Source organism: Nicotiana tabacum, chromosome 7 (genome assembly GCF_000715075.1).
Source record: "Nicotiana tabacum cultivar K326 chromosome 7, ASM71507v2, whole genome shotgun sequence".
Taxonomy (NCBI): Eukaryota; Viridiplantae; Streptophyta; class Magnoliopsida; order Solanales; family Solanaceae; genus Nicotiana; species Nicotiana tabacum.
In genome coordinates this window covers 66595747-66613374 of record NC_134086.1, presented here as the reverse complement: position 1 = coordinate 66613374, position 17628 = coordinate 66595747, and the positions used below count along the sequence as shown (strand labels likewise).

General features: G+C 35.8%; 2 protein-coding genes across 8 annotated transcripts; one reads left to right on the top strand and one right to left on the bottom strand.

Annotated features, from left to right (window-relative positions):
* Window positions 1–1800: 1800 nt before the first annotated feature.
* Window positions 1801–3288, bottom strand: LOC142162129 (uncharacterized). Its single transcript, XM_075218441.1, has 3 exons — window positions 3139–3288; window positions 2220–2984; window positions 1801–2079 (listed from the first exon to the last, which is right to left on the bottom strand). The coding sequence occupies exons 1-3, from the start codon at window positions 3286–3288 to the stop codon at window positions 1801–1803; spliced, it is 1194 nt and encodes a 397-aa protein (XP_075074542.1).
* A 3865-nt stretch (window positions 3289–7153) lies between these two features.
* On the top strand, window positions 7154–17280 carry LOC107776664 (uncharacterized). Of its 7 annotated transcripts, none has more exons than XR_012711673.1 (4): window positions 7180–7842; window positions 14383–14419; window positions 14614–14819; window positions 15086–16513. XR_012711673.1 is itself a non-coding variant. In XM_075257261.1 (2 exons), exon 2 carries the CDS (start codon window positions 12392–12394, stop codon window positions 13334–13336), a length of 945 nt encoding a protein of 314 aa, XP_075113362.1. In that variant the 5' UTR covers window positions 7177–7842; window positions 11714–12391; the 3' UTR covers window positions 13337–14376. The 7 variants fall into 7 exon arrangements, 1 of the variants encoding a protein (XP_075113362.1); XR_012711672.1 differs by having other exon boundaries at window positions 7234–7842; window positions 14530–14819; window positions 15086–16509; XR_012711670.1 differs by having other exon boundaries at window positions 7754–7842; window positions 14383–14438; window positions 14530–14819; window positions 15086–16503.
* The last annotated feature ends 348 nt before the right edge of the window (window positions 17281–17628 follow it).

Genomic DNA, 17628 nt, shown 5'->3' with positions numbered 1-17628 from the left:
GCTTCATCAATCATGGTATTGCTGCTACCAGTAATAAGTAGATCATCAACATATATGAGAATTATGAAAATGTCGTTTCCAGATCTCTTGTTCTGATGAAAACCTGCATTCAACAGTGTTTCTATAAGCTTCAGGTTCCACTGCCTTAAAGCTTGTTTAAGTCCATATAAGGACTTTAGTAATTTGCACACCTTTGTCTCCCCCTGCTTTTGAAAACCCTGTGGCAAATCCATGTCCACTTCTTCATGTAGATCTCCTTGAAGAAATGCGTTAAACACATCCATTTGATGAAGCTTCCAATCTTTAGAAGCTGCAATAGCTATGACAGATCTCACAGTCACCATTTTTGGCAACTGGTGAAAATGTCTCGTGATAATCCAAACCTTCCTGTTAATTGTATCCCTTTGCTACAAGTTGTGCTTTGAATCTTTCTACTTCTCCAATTGACTTATACTTGATCTTGTACACTCATTTTGAACCAATTGTAGATTTCCCAGCAAGTAAAGGAACTACCTCCCAAGTCTTGTTATCCTCCAAAGCCTTCACTTCTTATTGCATTGCTTTTATCTACCTCTTGTCTTTTACCACTTCTTTGAATGAATTAGGCTCCTTCATCACTGAGAATGCATGCAAATAATCTTTATACTTCCGAGTGACATTGTCATAGGATAAGTAGTGAGAGAATGAATTATAACATAATCTTGCATCCATATAAGTGGTTGTTTGACTCGAGTAGATTGCCTAATGTTTGTAGTGGAAGGTCTATCAGATGTTGGCATTCCTTACATGATAGGAGCAATTAGGTTATCTTCAACAGAACTTGTTGATTCTTCATCTAGGCTTTCAGGTGTTGTGGATTCAAGTTCCCCTTCCAGTTGTTCTCTTTCATCAGCTATAGCTTGGTCTGCTTAATTCTCACTTGTAGGCTCTGCTGTTTGATCCAAAGAGGCAATCAGATCATGCATTTCAGTTGCTTGATCATGCTCTTCAGGATTGTATGCTTCTGCAACAGGTCTATTACCCTACTATAAACACAAAAAATCTTCCTGGTTCTGCTTCACTATGTGTGGATCAATCTGCAGTTGTGATTCTCTGAAATGAAACATTGATTCTCTGAATGTGACATCTATGCTAACAAAAAAAACAGTTAGTTTCTAAATCCAGTAGCCTATATCCCTTTTGTGTGGAACAATATCCTAACAAGACTGCTTTCTTGGCCCTAGGTGCAAACTTGTCCTCCTTCACTAAGTTTGTAGCATAACACAAGAAACCAAAAACTCTTAAATGAGCAAGTGATGGTTTTTCTTTTGTGTAACAACTCATATCGACTCCTGCCACTCAACACTTTAGAAGGTAACCTATTTATGATGTAAACAACAGTTTGCACACATTCACCCAATATCTTTTTGGTAAATTTGCTTGAAATTTTAAAGCCCTTGCAGTATCTACTATGTGCCCGTATTTTCTCTCCATAACTCTATTTTGATATAGAATGTAGGCACAACTACTCTGATGAATCACTCCCTAATCTTGTAAAATGGTGTTCCATTAGCTGTTAAAGAACTTAGTTCCATTATCTATTCTAATTACCTTAACAGAGGTATCAAATTGATTCTTAACCATGCACATAAACTGCTTCAAGAATACAATGGTCTCATTCTTCATATGCATTAGAAATATCCAAGTTTCCCTTAAGTAGTCATCTACAACAGTAAGAAAGTAGTATTTCCTATCATGAGTTGGTACTCTATATGGCCCCCAAACATCCATATGTACTGGCTCAAATGCTTTAAGTCTTCTCTATTCACTATTAGTAAATGAAAGTCTAGATTGCTTTGCCATAGGGCATACAGAACATTTATTATGTAAGCTAAGGTCTACTTTATTCTTCAAAATTGGAATGTGCTGCAAGACTGGTGTTGAAGCATGTCTCAACCTCATGTTCCATAACCATCTTGAATCTCCTGCTCTACCTTCATTTCTAACTGCTACTACTATTTGTTTTACTCCTTCTCCTTTTAGCAAGTACAACGCTTCACTTTCCTTATCAATCCCTCTCACCTTGTCATTGTAGAGGTCCTGAAACACAAACAATTCAGGAAAAAAAATAGTAGCACATAACAGATCACTTGTCAACTTTGACACTGACATCACAAACTTGAAATCTGGTACATGGAAAACATTTTTCAGAATGCTGTCTGTTGATAACTATGAACTACCAATATGAGTATATCTGTACTAGTTCCATTAGGCAGGCTTACTGATTCCCTTTTATGTTTGTCAATACTTTGAATGTTATGTAAGAGATTCAGGGTAGAAGCTATGTAATGTGTAGCTCTTGAATCAACAATCCAATCATTTGGATGCATATCTGAAGAAAATAAGCAAATTGTACCTGCCATATTAGCTTGTGTCTGCACTGTGGTATCACTGGGTCCTTCCTTGTTAAGAAAGCTCAGCATCTGCTGGTATTGGGATTCAGTGAAGAAGTAATCACCACCCTTGCTTTGCAAATTCCTAGTTGTGAGTGGCCCTTCTACATTATTGAATGTCATAAGTCCTCCTCTTGGTTGATATCCCCTCTTTACCTTGAAATCATCTAGATATCCAATAATTTTGAAGCAATTTTCTTTAGTGTGTCCATTCATCTTGCAATGCTGGCATTGTAAGAACTGCTTTCTTCCACGATAGTGTTGTCCTCTACCTGCTTGCATAGACAAAGGATCCAGTTTTTCTGTCACTGATAGATTTCCCATAGGTTGTTGACTCTCATCCTGAGAAATCAATGCATATGCCTGATTAAGAGTTGGTTCATTAGTCTTCATTAGAATCTGCCTGCGTGCTTGATCATATGTGCCATTTAGCCCATTTAGGAACTGCATTAATCGTTGTTGATGCATACGAACAGTGTGTTCCTTTTCCCTTGCACAACCACAATTTTGTGAAGGTACCAACACATCATACTCTGCCCAAAACTCTTTCAGCTAAGTAAAATAAACAGCAACAGAGTCAGTTCCTTGTGATAACCTTGAAATTGCTCTGTGTATCTGGAAAATCCTCACTCTATTCACTTTATCAAATCGCTCCTTGAGGTCTTCCCATACATCATGCACATCAGATGCATATGATTCCACTAACGAGATCCTTTGAAACTGAGTTCATAATCCAGGAATGCACTATTGCGTTGCAGGTCTCCCATTTCTCATGGAGAGCATCCTCAAACGACTCCTTTTTGCAGTCCCTTGTGATGAACCCTAATTTTCGCTTAGCCTTTAGAACCAACTTCATCGATCTGCTCCATAACCCATAATTTTCAGAGCTTGTAAGCTGAATTGGAATCAACACCAGGCCTGGTATGTCCGAAGGTTGAAGAAACAGTAGATGTGTGTGGTTGATCTTCTCCGTCGCTATTGACGATCAACTCGATGCAGCAATCAAGCTAACAAACAATAAGAGGAGAAATTGAAAATATCTGCGTTAAACTCAACTTTACCTAATGAATTTGAACGAGAACTTTGAGGATCGATCTTCTCCGCTCTGATACCATGCTAGATTTCTCCCATTGAAGATCGTCTTTGAGAGAAGAAAATGTTGGTTCTTCATTAACTGTTAATGAACCCTTGTACAGATATTTATAACTATCCACTAATTAGTTAACACTATGCTAAATAACTAATGACCACCTCTAACTTCTAATATGTAAAAATTGACCCCTATACTAATTAATGTATATACACATCACTCCAACACCATTCATATGCAATCTACATACTAACTCCTTTTCATTTGCAAGCTTTAATTTCAGAAGACAAGGATTCTATATCAAGATATTTTTTTTAATCATGGATTTGATTGAAGATATGCGTTGCTGATGTTACAGTGACTTCATTAATATGACCAGAAAATATCCAGTGAGAAACGTTTAAGATATTAGAAATAAGAAACAAAGTCATATATCACTAGTTGTTGGTGTATATTTGTGTGGAACGCCAAAATTGACCACGGCAGAGATATGGATAAAATCCTTGAAGTCCAAAATAGCAGTAGGATATTAGGAGCTGCAGCTGGAAAATGGATTTGGATAAGAAGGAATATGCTAAGTAGAGGTTCAAAAGTGTTGTTTAATTATAACTTTTTGGGGGGCATATTTACATATTCACACGAGAAGAAAGTATCAGCAATTTACGACTACTTGCTTCCACAGAAATACTTGTGATGTCGAAATTCATTTGTGGACTTTTCTAAATATTAAAACCATATGAAATGCATAACCCTAAAAAAGAAGAGGTAGTAGGAAATTTTGTATACATTTGCTATGTGTTATACTTGTATTTATTCACTTAATTATGTATTGTCAAATTAATCACAGCCTAAATTTAGGACTACACATACATGTATTTATGTGTGTGAATCTCGATTTAGACATAATTAATTTTGTTTTAATATGTCGTCATGCTATAACCATAAAATTCAATTCTCTTGTTCAGAAATCGTATTTTCAAGGGAAAATGTCCGAATTTGCGACGATGGTTTTAAAGGTTTTTACTCAGTTATTCTTAATTTGTTAGTAGTAGTTAATAATTGAGCAGAGAAAAGAGACAAAGTTGCCCATCTTATGTAGAATACAAACGGGAAAAAATTAATTCTATTGGAGGAAAAGTCAAATTATATAGTCAATGATAGGTACTTGAGTTTTATAATTAAGTGAGTGTTGTAAAGTGTCCTTTCAGAAAAGTTATGTATGTTTTTAACACATCTAAGATATCATAAATACATGTTCATACCTCCAAAATTATACACTCAGTTAGGTTTGGCGAAGTCTCTTTCTCTTCTCAATGTTCTACAACTCACAACATTCCTTGTGGAAATTCAAGTATTATCGGTTTTAGCTTTGAAAAATGTGAAAGAATTCTGTAATACCAATATCAAAAAATCTGATTTCTGATCCGTAATTTTATTTCTCAAGTCTCAACATAGCTGATATATGAATTTTCATCCAAGAATCTTATTAAAAGGGATGCATGATAAAATAGTAACGTAAAGTCAACTATGTAAAATAATGCAAAGCAATGTACTGACGTAAAGTCAATTATGTAAACGTGCAAAACAAATACATTGCTTAAGAAATTATGAAGTGTGAACAAAGATATTTAGCCTCAACAAATTTGGATTTTAATTTAAGAGAAGAGAACAGGAGGTCGGTATCAAGTTTGAGGACTCGCTGGTGCAATAAGATGTCTGTCTTTTTTTGTTCCTCTTTCGAATTTCTTTTTTCTATTTTGTTAAAATGTAAGAAGACCGTTGACAAAATGAAAAATAAAAGTGTTAGAAGACCTAGAGTATGTGTTTCATGGAAACTTCTATAAAGTGGACACCATCTATAATAGCCCCCCCCCCCCCCCCCGCCCCAAAACCACCAACCCAACACAGTAAACAATAGTATGTAAATTCTAACAAATAGAACGAAATCAATTTCCACGGCATCACTTGTCATACGATAGGGAAGAGGAAGAATTATTTGTCAAACAAAAAGACACTAATTTTATTTGGAGAATTAGATTTTAAATAAATATATATCAACAATGCAAAGTATGATCTATAACACGTATACTATTTTTAGGCAATTCACATGTAGAGTTAATAATTGAAGGCACATTGGTACATAAAGCATCTCGCATTCATACAAGGTTCGAGGAAAAGTCGTACTTGTAAGGAGGTATGATGTAAGCAATATATTGTTTGATTTCACGACTTGAACCAATTTTGACGGCTTGAACTAAGAGACTGACACTAATTTGTACCGAATATGGGTTGGAAACTCGTCATTCTTCATAATGAAGGAAGTAATTTTTTTATTTTTTTTATTTTTTTTATTTTATATTTGGTGACTCAATTAAATCTGAATTCGCGCTGAAAAATTTCACACTAAGGATAAAGAGCTTAAGCACTCTTTAATAAAGACGATTTCATATCTTAGACTCGATCTGAAAGACCTCATGATAGATAAATGAGTGTGTATCACTCTACTACAGTCTTTATTGGTTAAAAGTTGAGAGTGAAAGCTTTTTTCGGGGTATGGGTAAAATAATAAAATTAAAAGTATTTTGCTGGTTGTTTGTATCAGGTATCAAACATTTACTTTTTAATGAATCATCTAAAGTACTTTTGGGAATGATGATTGATTACAAAGCAAACGTTTGACAACTAATACAAACAACCAACTGCATCTAGAAACACGTAATGGGCATCATCAATCATATTGGAGAACAATTCAGATTTATATATATGAACCTTGCCCAATACTTCAGAGAACAATAATATAGCATTAAACTAGTACGGAGGAGCTAGTAATCAAAGGTGCTCTGTCTACCAATGTTTAATTATGCATCTCTTCTTATCCTAATAAGTTATTCGGCATGATTATCAATATTCCTATGTGGAATCCTTTAAGGATCACAGTGGGGTGTCATCGGAAGTTATAATGGTAGCAAGTTTAGCTCATACACATATAATATAAAGAAAATTATACTATCCGGTTATCCGAATGAAAAAATATATATTGACAAATAATCCTTTACAGAAATCGAGATTTATAATGTTAAAATTAAATAAAATAAATTACTTGCTCTAACAGGTAAACATAATTTAATAGGTTAAATTCATTGTTGTATATACCTAGTTCAAGAGTTAAGGTCTTAAGGATTTTATTTAAAAACAATCATTTACGTTTTTCTTTTTTTAGAGTTAATAGCGGAGGTTGCGGAATAAACAACGGTTAGTAGAGCTGTCAATACAGGCTAGCCCCACTATAAAAAACCGAAATTATTGTGGCGGTTAAATAATGACGGTTCTGAAAAATCGCCGCAATATATATCATAATACGGCGGCGTTCCAGACGTCATTAGGGCATTTATGTTAAAACGACATTTTTTTAAAGTACGGCGGTTCAAAACCGCCACTAATTACACAAGTTTTTAATAATTTTTTTCCCTCTACATATTTAGAACTCCCCCGCTAATAATTTAATATTAAGAACATATAAAATATACTAAGCCTCCTATAAGCCTAAAACATATAAAAGTAAACAGACGTCTTCTCTCTCTATACGCCCCCTCTACCCTTCTCGCTCTCTATATCGGTTTAAAGAGATTACAATGATGTAAGATGGTCATATCCGTTAACGATTCTCCCAAATCCTTTAGCTTTTATGTAAGGAGATCAGATTTCAACTTGTTTAAGGTAATGTGTTTGAATTCGTCTATAAATAGCCCTTTTCTGATAAATACTCGCTTCAATACGTCTCCGATTTCAAGCCGTTCATGTAATTCCTTCCAAAATGCCGTTGATTTCACTGATTTAAGGCGTGCAAGTGTGTGTATTGAATGGATATCAGTTTAAAGCACCGATCTTAGCCGTGAATTTCACAGATTTAGGTTTCGATTTTACTGATTTAGCCATTGATTTCATTGATTTTAGGCGTGCATGTGTGTATTGGACGAAGATCAGTTTAAATTACAGATTTTAGCTGTCGATCCACTACTTAAGCCATCAATTTCACCGTTTGGCAATCAATTTTATTAATTCTGCCGTCGATTTCACTGTTTTAGCTGTCAATTTCTGCTAATAGTTTTATTTCTTTTTTCGTTTATTTTTGTGTCAAGTTTTTGTTACTTTTTCGTAAAAAAAAAAAGAAAGTTTGTGTTTTTTAAAATTTTGATATTTTTAGTTTTTGTTCTGCTAATATTAACCTAAATATCATTTTTGGCCTTGATAGGTAGTCGAGGAATCTAAAACTGCTGATAAAGCTATTGGGATCGACCTCGACAAAATTATATTCGATAGGTATAGCTCTTGTCAGTTAACTTTATCCTTTCTTTTGAGCAGTTTTTTTTTTTTTTAAAGGTAAATTGATTCTCTCTTAATGTTGAGTTATCTACTATAAGTGTAAATTAATAGCAGGATACTCACTAGCTAGGTGTAAGGTTATGAAAATAACTTTCAAGCAAAAATATTAAGAAGGCTGACCCAAATGCTTGGGGTTCTGATACATATTTTCAATTTGTATTTGCTTATCTTTACTGAACGAAATGCTCCTGTTCTATCTTTTGACACAAGGGAGAAGCTTAAAAATTAATATCTGGCTAGCTATATTCGTCGTGTATTGGAGGGCCATTTCCTGAGTGTATAAGCTTTTAAAAAGAGTTTACTGTAACTAGATCCTTAAAGTTACATGAAAGAACTTTGGTGCTTTGAGTGTGTGGAATCTGAGTGTCTAACCTAGGGCAAAAGGTTTGAGAATGTTGTTGTGGATTCTCACTGCTGCTTAATATTTAAGGCACAATTTGTTAGCATGACTAGATACATTTCTTAATAAGACTGTATACAGATGAGCTCATGAATAAAAACTGATTCAAACAAGAATGACAAGTATGTTAAGTATTTGGTCATATTGCTGTTTGGGATTGCTATTCTCACTTCAGCCTCATAGCAGTATGACGACTTAACAAGTCTTCAATTCTTTTAGTATTTCTTTACCGGGCACCTTGACTTCGGTTCAAGTATTTCCATTCCAAAGGATCTGTGGATGTGTTTGTTGAGAATTTGCCTGGATATCCTGATAACATTCGTTATGTCACGATCCAAATTTCCCACCCTCGACAGTCATGATGGCGCCTACTAGTGAAAGTTAGGCAAGTCAACCATTTGAATTATTTACCTTTTCCTCATTTTAATCCTTTAGCAATTAAGAACCAACATTATATAAACAGCGGAATTTAATAAGCAGAAGAACAAAATATAATTATTTAAATATTACTAATACAATTCCTTAAACATAGACTACCCAGAACTGGTGTCACAATTTCACAAACTGTCTAGGAATACTACAAATAAAGGTCTGAAAACTTAATACAACGCTATCTCTGGAATACATGAAAGAAACAGAATGAAAAGATAGGAGGAGACGCCAAGGCCTGCGGACGCCAGCAGGACTACCTTGGGTCGCCTGTTGGACTGAAGGTAGCAACCTCACAGTGGTCCAAAAGCTACAACACTGGGATCTGCACATAGTGCAGAGTGTAGTATCATCACAACCGACCCCATGTGCTGGTAAGTGCCTAGCCTAACCTCGGCGAAGTAGTGACGAGGCTAGGACCAGACTACCAAATAAACCTGTGCATTTAAATCATATACATCGAAAAATAAAGGCAGAACTTCACAATTAAAGATAGGAAGGGGCAATCATGCTGCGGGGTACAACAAGTATCAACAGAAAACCAACATTTAAATGTAGAGAAGCCATAACTCAGTTATTAATGAAAATCAGGAAATCAAAGACAAGTGCACGACATCACCCTTCGTGCTTTAACACTTTCTCACAAATATCATGCACGACATCACCCTTCGTGCTTTACACTCTTCCTCAACCAAGTAACAATCACAAAGTAATTTGGGCAAAGGAATCAATAACATCACAATAAAATCAAGTAACAACAAAAATCAGTAAATAAACGTAAAGAACACCATAACTCAATTATCAACAAGAATTAGGAAAATCAAGGACAAGTGCACAGCATCACCCTTCGTGCTTTTACTCTCGTCCTCACCATAAGAATCAATATAATCGGGACGGCATCGCCCTTCATGCTTTTACCTCACATAATCATGGCACAGAATGATCCTTCGTGCATTATCACTCCTATAAAGGCACAGAATGATACATCGTGCGGCACGACATCACCCTTCGTGCATTAAAACTCTCTCACAAATATCATGAACGACATCACCCTTCTTGATTTGCACTCTTCCTCACTCAAGCAACAATCACAAAGCAATTTGGGCAAGGGAATCAATAAAATCACAATAAAATCCAGGTAAGGGAACAATAGTACAACAATAATATCCCGACTAGGGAAACAATATCAAAAGTAATAACATCCTGGAAAGGGAGATAACATTAAAAACAACAACATTCCGGCAAGGGAGACAATATCATAATCGTCTTCTTTTTTCACATTTACTTCACAACTCAATTCACAACTTGAGCCAATGCTCTAAAATGTTCACTTGCCAATAATACTTCCACAATTCATTTTACAACTTGAGTCAATGCTCTTCAATGTTCAAATACCAATATTACTTCCACAAGCCTTGTTCAACAACAGAAACCATCACATAAGGTATGAACAATACAAAACGGAGTCACATTAATCATAGTATAAGACTCACGGGCATGCTTAACACCAATGTATAAATACTCGTCACCAATGCCTATACATCGTACTCAACACCTAACACATAAAAAATAGGACACAACTCCTAATCCCTCAAGATAAGGTTAGACCAAACACTTACCTCGATGCCACGAACACAATTCAAGCCTCAACTACCGCTTTACCTCTTGATTCCACCACCAATTCGCTTGTATCTAGCCACAAGTTACTTAACTATATCAATAAATGCTAAATGAATCAATTCTAATGCATGAAAATAGGTTTTCTAAAGTTTTTCCCAAAAGGTCAAAAATCGACCTCGGGCCCACAGGGTCAAAATTCGAGGTTCGAACCAAAACCCGATTACCCATTCACCCACGAACCCAAATATATAATTTGTTTTGAAATAGGACCTCAAATCGAGGTCCAAATCTCCAAAATTTGAAAAACCTATGTTCTACCCAAACACCCAATTTTCCCCATGAAAACCCTTGATTTTGAGTTGAAATCATGTGGAAAGATGTTAAAGATTAATGAAAATGAGTTAGAAATGACTTACAATCAATTTGGAAGAGTATTTGTCTTTGAAAAATCGCCCAAAGGTGTTTAATTTTTGAAAAGGTTTGAAAAATGGTTGAAAATGTGTCTAAGTTATGATTTAGCAGGTTGCAGATGTTGCAATTGCGACCAGGGTTCGCAATTGTGAAATCTTAAGAAACCTGCTATCTGCGCATTTGTGATCAGGGGTTCGCATTTGCGAACCCTGAGGATTCCTGTTCTCTTCGCATTTGCGATGTTGCAGTCGCATTTGCTATATCACAATTGCAATGAATACGTCGCATTTGCGACCAAGGAAGCCTAGGACATCTTCGCATTTGCGATACAAATTTCGCATTTGCGAGTCAGGCTTCGCAACCTGCAGACCTGCAACACAACAACAATTTCCTAAGTCCAAATTTCACTCTGTGGCCTATCCAAAACTCTTCCGAGCCTTCGGGGCTCCAAACCAAACATGCACGCAAGTCCAAAAATATCATATGGACTTGCTTGTACGATCAAATCATCAAAATAATATCAATAGCTATGAATTTAGCATCAAAATCAAAGAACTATCTCATGAACTCTTAAGTTCAAATTTTAACAACCGAAGGTCCAATTCACGTCATTTCAAGTCCGTTTCTTACCAACTTTTACAGGCTCAACTTAAATCCCATATAAGACCTATACCAGGCTCTGAAACCAAAATACGGGCCCGATTCCATCAAATTCGAACATATTTCATTTTCAAAAACTCATATATATTCTAGAAAACAAGTTTCCTTAAAAAATTATTTTTTCGGGCTTGGGACCTCGAAATTCGATTCCGGGCATACGCCCAAGTCCCATATTTTTCTACGGACCCTCCGGGACCGTCAAATCATGAGTCCGGGTTCGTTTACCCAAAATGTAGATCAGAGTCAACCTAAATTCATTTTAAAAGCAAAATTCATTATTTTTCACAGATTTTCACATAATGGCTTTCCGGATACACGCCTGGACTGTGCACACAAATCGAGGTGACACAAAAAGGAGATTTTAAGGCCTTGAAATACAGAATTTATTTCTAAAACAATTGATGACCTTTTGGGTCATCACACGTTATGATGGTGACAGTCTCTTTATGGTTCAATCTTTAAAGTACTTGGATTCTTGTATGTTCCAAAACTAATTTGAAGATATGGATAGTTCATGCATGTTGTAGTTTTTATTTTTCCTTGAATAAGTTACACATGTTCTTTTCTTTGTTTATTTCTTGCTTTGATTTCCGTTTATTCTCCAGAAGTTAAAAAGTGAGATTAAATAATTACTATTCTTTTGATTTCTATATATTGGCTATGAACTAGCTTTTTCATTTTGATATTGTGATGTTATCTTATATCTTCTTTTCTTGCCATGCCAATTGATAAATCTTGGATTAGCAAACCATGAAATAAACTTGAATATGCGGATGGGCTTAGAAAATTTCTAGATTTTGCTTTTGAGTATGGGTCTATGATGGACATGTAATTAAGTGTCCGTGTCCGAAATGTGGTTTTAAGAAGTGGCAAAGAAGAAATGTAGTTGAAAAATACCTGACTTGTAAGCCTTTTCCAAGAAATTATAAAGTTTGGTATTTGCATGATGAAGAATCAAATGCAACTATGCCACAAACATTTCATAGCACACATGTCATAGAAGAAACTCTGCAGCCCCAAGATCTAATGGTAACCATGGTTAACGATGCATTTGGGTTCATGGGGAACAATATCAATGAGCTTGGTGTGTCTTATGAGCCTATGAATAGTGAAGAAACATTTAATAAAGGGCATATTTATGGGCATAATGAAGAATATGCAAAGTTCTATGAACTGGTCGAAGATGGCAATCAACCATTATATGAAGGGTGCGTGAAGTATTCCAAATTGTCTTTTCTAGTCAAATTGTATCATATCAAGTGTTTGTGCCGAATGGATGACAAAGCGATGAGTATGATATTAGAATTGTTAAAAGATGCCTTTAAAGATGCCAAGATTCCTGTTTCTTTTTATGAGGCCAAGAAAACCATCAACAAACTTGGCCTTAATTATACCAAGATCCATGCTTGCCCAAATGATTGTATGTTATATTTTGGGGAAGATGAAGGTTTACAAGAATGTAAAAAGTGCAAGACATATAGGTGGAAAGACAATAAAAAGAAGCAGCCCACAAAGATTTTGCGCTACTTTCCACTAAAGCCAAGGCTACGGAGATTGTTCATGTGCTCTAAAACTGCTGAGTCTATGAGATGGCATTCTTCAGCTGGTAACCAAGATGGATTGATGAGGCATCCAAGAGATTCTCAGGCTTGGAAAGCATTTGACTTGCTTTATCCTGAATTTGCTATAGATCCTCGGAATGTACGACTAGACCTAGCTAGTGACAGTTTCAATCCTTTTAGAGCAATGGCAACAAACTATAGTATTTGGCCTGTGGTTCTTATTCCATACAATCGTCCTCCTTGGGAGTGCATGAAACAAACTTCATTCATTCTTTCAATGATCATTCCAAGAAAACAAATGCCCGGCAATGATATAGATGTTTACTTACTACCTCTTATCAAGAGTTGAGAGAATTGTGGTACGATGGAGTGCAGACATTAGTCTCTTCAAAGAATGAAATATTTAAAATGCGAACAACCTTGATGTGGACGATTAGTGATTTTCCTGGGCTTGGCACCTTATCTGGATAGAACACATACAGTCAGTTTGCTTGTCCACGTGTAACTTTGAAACAGACTCTTCCAGGTTAAAACATAGTAGAAAATGGTGTTTCATGGGTCATCATCATTTTTTTGAAAGCGGCAATCAGTTTAGATTGCAGCGTGTCCGTTTTAATGGGAAAACTGAGCAACAGGATCCACCGATAGCATTATAAGGGTCACACATCTTGTAACAAATGGAGGGAATCAATGCCAATTTTGGGAAAGTACCTGAGTCGAATGCCAAAGGTAAAAGAACTCGAGGAAAAACTATTGCTGAAGATAGACCGAAACAGTGGAGAAAGAGAAGCATATTTTTTTATCTTCCTTATTAGGAATAATACTTGTTGCGTCATAATCTAGACCTTATGCACATTGAGAAGAATGTGTGTGAGAATGTGATATATACTTTGCTTAATGATACTGAAAAGTCAAAAGACAATCTTAAAGCTCGCAATAATCTTAGAGAAATGGGTATAAGGTAAGAACTTTGGGCAGATGAGAATGGAAGCTATCGCCCAGCCTTGTTCACTCTTTTAAATTCAAAGAAAAGTGGATTTAAGAAAGAAATATTTTTGCGGACTTTAAAGAATGTCAAAATGCCTGATGGATACGCTAGCAACATTTCAAGATGTGTCGACTTGAAACAACAAAAGCTCAAGTCAATTAAGAGTCATGATTTTCACATTCTCATGCAACACTTGTTACCAATTGCCATACGTAGTGTTTTACCAGACAAGGTGACTGCAGTATTAATAGAGTTGAGTTCGTTCTTCTGTCAACTCTGTGCCAAAAGCTTAAGTCCCTTAGATCTTGACAGGATCTAGTCTCGATAATTTATCACCATGAATTACTTGAAAATGTTATTTCCTCCTACATTTTTTACAATCACGGTTCATTTAACTTGTCATCTAGCTGGTGAAGCAAAACTTGGGGGACATCAACAGTGTCGGTATGTATACTATTGAGAGGTAAAAAATATTTCTTATTACTTGATTGGAGCTTGTTCATTAAGAATAGATATTATTTGTATCCATCAACTAATTTTGATCTTTTGTTTAGGTATTTGGGACACTTAAAATCCTATGTGCGAAACATGTCACAACTAGATATCTAGCTGAAGATGCTCTTACTTTTTGTTCCCAGTATATTGAAGGGATTGAGACAAGATTTAATAGGCCACTCCGTGTTGACGATTTTCCAGAGGATAGAGGCTCGTCGAATTCATCTAGTATTTTCCCACTACTTGGTAAAGGACTAGGAGCTGTAACATTTGAGTTGTCACCTATGGCAAAATGTCAAGCACATCGATATGTGTCACTAAATTGTCCACAAGTCTTTCCATTCATTAAGTGAGTATTTAAGGCAAATCTAAAATAAACTTGCATTAAATACATAAAAACTTATGTTAATTGTTATATTTATATCAAAATTTCATCTAGTTAATTTAAAGCTTATTTGCGGAGGCGGTGGAAGGTCGAAAGCCTTCAAACACGGAGATAGAGAAGATAGTTAGTAAAGACTTTATTGATTGGTTTCCTCGAAAGATTGGTTACAAATGTATTAGAATTTTGTAACTTTAAATTCGTGACTAACACATTTTACATTCTTGTTTCAGATTGTTAATCCAGGTATTTCAAATACTATGTCCGATGAACTAAAGTTTTTAGCAAATGGTCCAGCACCATATGCTAGAAGGTTTACATCATTTAATATCAATAGGTTCAAATTTCGGACAACAACTCGAGAGCATGGGTTGAAAATACAAAACAATGGATTTTTTTGACTTCGTCCACATCTTGTATTGCTAGTGGTGCTGATTGAAACCTGAGGCAAGCAGATTTGCCATATTATGGCAAATTAGAAGGCATCATTGAGCTTAACTACTATTGATTTAGGGTTACACTATTCAAGTGTAAATGAGCTGACACAACTAGGAATAGAGGGTTTAGAAAGGATGCATGGGGATTTCCTTCGGTTAAGATTTCACAATTGATTCACATTGGTGATCGTGAATAGCATGATCCATATATTGAAGCTTCACAAGCTCACATGGTATATTATGTGGATGATAAGGTGAATAAAGGATGGAGTACTGTTGGTCACTTGAAAACAAGATACTTATATGAAATGGGAGAAGGAGAGAATGAAGTTCCTGAGAATGAACCATTTCCAATGCAAGAGTTAGATCAATTCTTTGATGATGTGAATAAAATTTGTTTCTGCTTGGATGTTCTAACAATGGGCTGAAATGTGTATCATCTGATCTGTTAGAGCTTAAAACCTCAGGGAAGGATTTAATGCAATTTATGCCTCTGAATTTAATGCTCTTTGGCTATATTCTGAAATTGCCTATTACTGATTTGTCACTTTGTTCAATCCTGTATGTAGAGATGACGAAGCAAAATCGGGTGAAAATTCTATTCAAATCAATCAAAGGGAGCTCTTCACTTATTCCAGAGTAGTTGTCACATGCTCAGTCTCAGTCATCACATGCTCAGTCTCAGGCTCAAGCTTCATCTTCATCTTCTTATTGAGTTTCTTCACGTCATACACATCCCATCGTTCCATCTTTGTCAACTAATAGAGTCTCGTTACATAATGTAGTTCCATGTTCATCAACTAATAGAGTCTCGTCATAGAATTTCATTCTATCTTCATCATCTGATGGAGTCTCTGTCGCGCCCCGTTGTTTCCTCGGCAGAGAAAGTCCGGGTTCCGACGTTCATGGGGGTAATAACTCATTTCCTTTTGGGAATTTGGGTATTTGAAGAGTCGCCACCTAATAGATTATGGTGCATTAGGGCACCCCGAGTGATTAACTCTTGGATTGGTTTGCATTACCAGAGATTTAGGGTAAGGGCTCTAAATAACCTAGAGGGGAAGGTGTTAGGCACCCCTCTTGGTCCATAACGGTGGGTCCCGACCGAACTTATACTTATGAATTAGTCCCTTAACAAACAAGAAGTTGAAACACATAGTTTGTAAATAAATGCATGTTGGACATTGTTTGACTCAAATAACAATAAGACAAGGAATTTGGGCGAGTTGCATACAAAAGAGTAAAGTTTAAACATTGGGAATTGGAAAAGGGATCCTAGGTTGGTTAGCCTACAGGATCACTCCACACAACGCCCGGTAAACACTCCTTAATGAGGGACTACACGTGACATTAGCGCGTAGTCATTATATCCTTTCTACCCAATTCCCTCCCCTTGGTCATAGCCTAAAGAGTTCTAGTAACCTTGACAATATCCTATGCATGCACTACCCGTCCTTTCCTCGTGGCCTTGGAGGTATTTTAGGACCTCTATTCTTTGGACAGTTCTAGACTTTCCTAAGATTTTAAAGGATAAAATCTAGGTGTCAATCAAGAACAGTAGGACTGCATATAAAAAAAAAGTTATAGGCTCACAGTTACCTCCTCAAACATAGCAAGTAAGTGCATGTCTTCAAACAATATTTCAATGCTTAAGAGAAAATCCTAGAACATGATATCTAGGTGAGTAGGGGTTATACAACCTTGAATTGGGACAAAGTGTCAAAATCCTATTTAACTTGACTAGTGGTTTAAACCTGTTAAATCTAGACAACTTAAGTAGCAAAACACAGTTTCAGAGTTGCAGAATTTAAAATTACCCTATAGGCTTGCCTAAACGCAGAACAATGATGTCCTAAGAGCAATGTATCTACATGGGTGCAGTAAAGCAGTGAACAGTTTTAAACGGACATTTGAGATCCTATAGGCATACTTTCTAGCAGTAGTGAGTTAAGGCAGTGTTCTAAAAACTCAATTAAAGAAGTGGATAGTTGATTAAGCCAATTTCAAAGTGAACTATCGTGAATTAGACTGAGTTGTGTAACTAAATTGATTTTAATTCTATAGGCAGAATTTCTGATTTTAATTCCTATAGCCATGGTATCTAATTGTTAAGAGCTGATGTTGGAACTTATAGACATGATTTTAGTGAGACAAATGTAAATACATGCAGTAGCAGGAATTAAACTCAAACACTTTACACTTTATAGGCATAGTATCTACTTATGAAGTTGATTTTAAACCTATAGGCATTGTTTCTATTATTGAATCCATCTAAACTCTATAGACATGATTTCTAATATGGGGAACCTTTTAAACCCTACATGTTTGGTTTCTAGTGT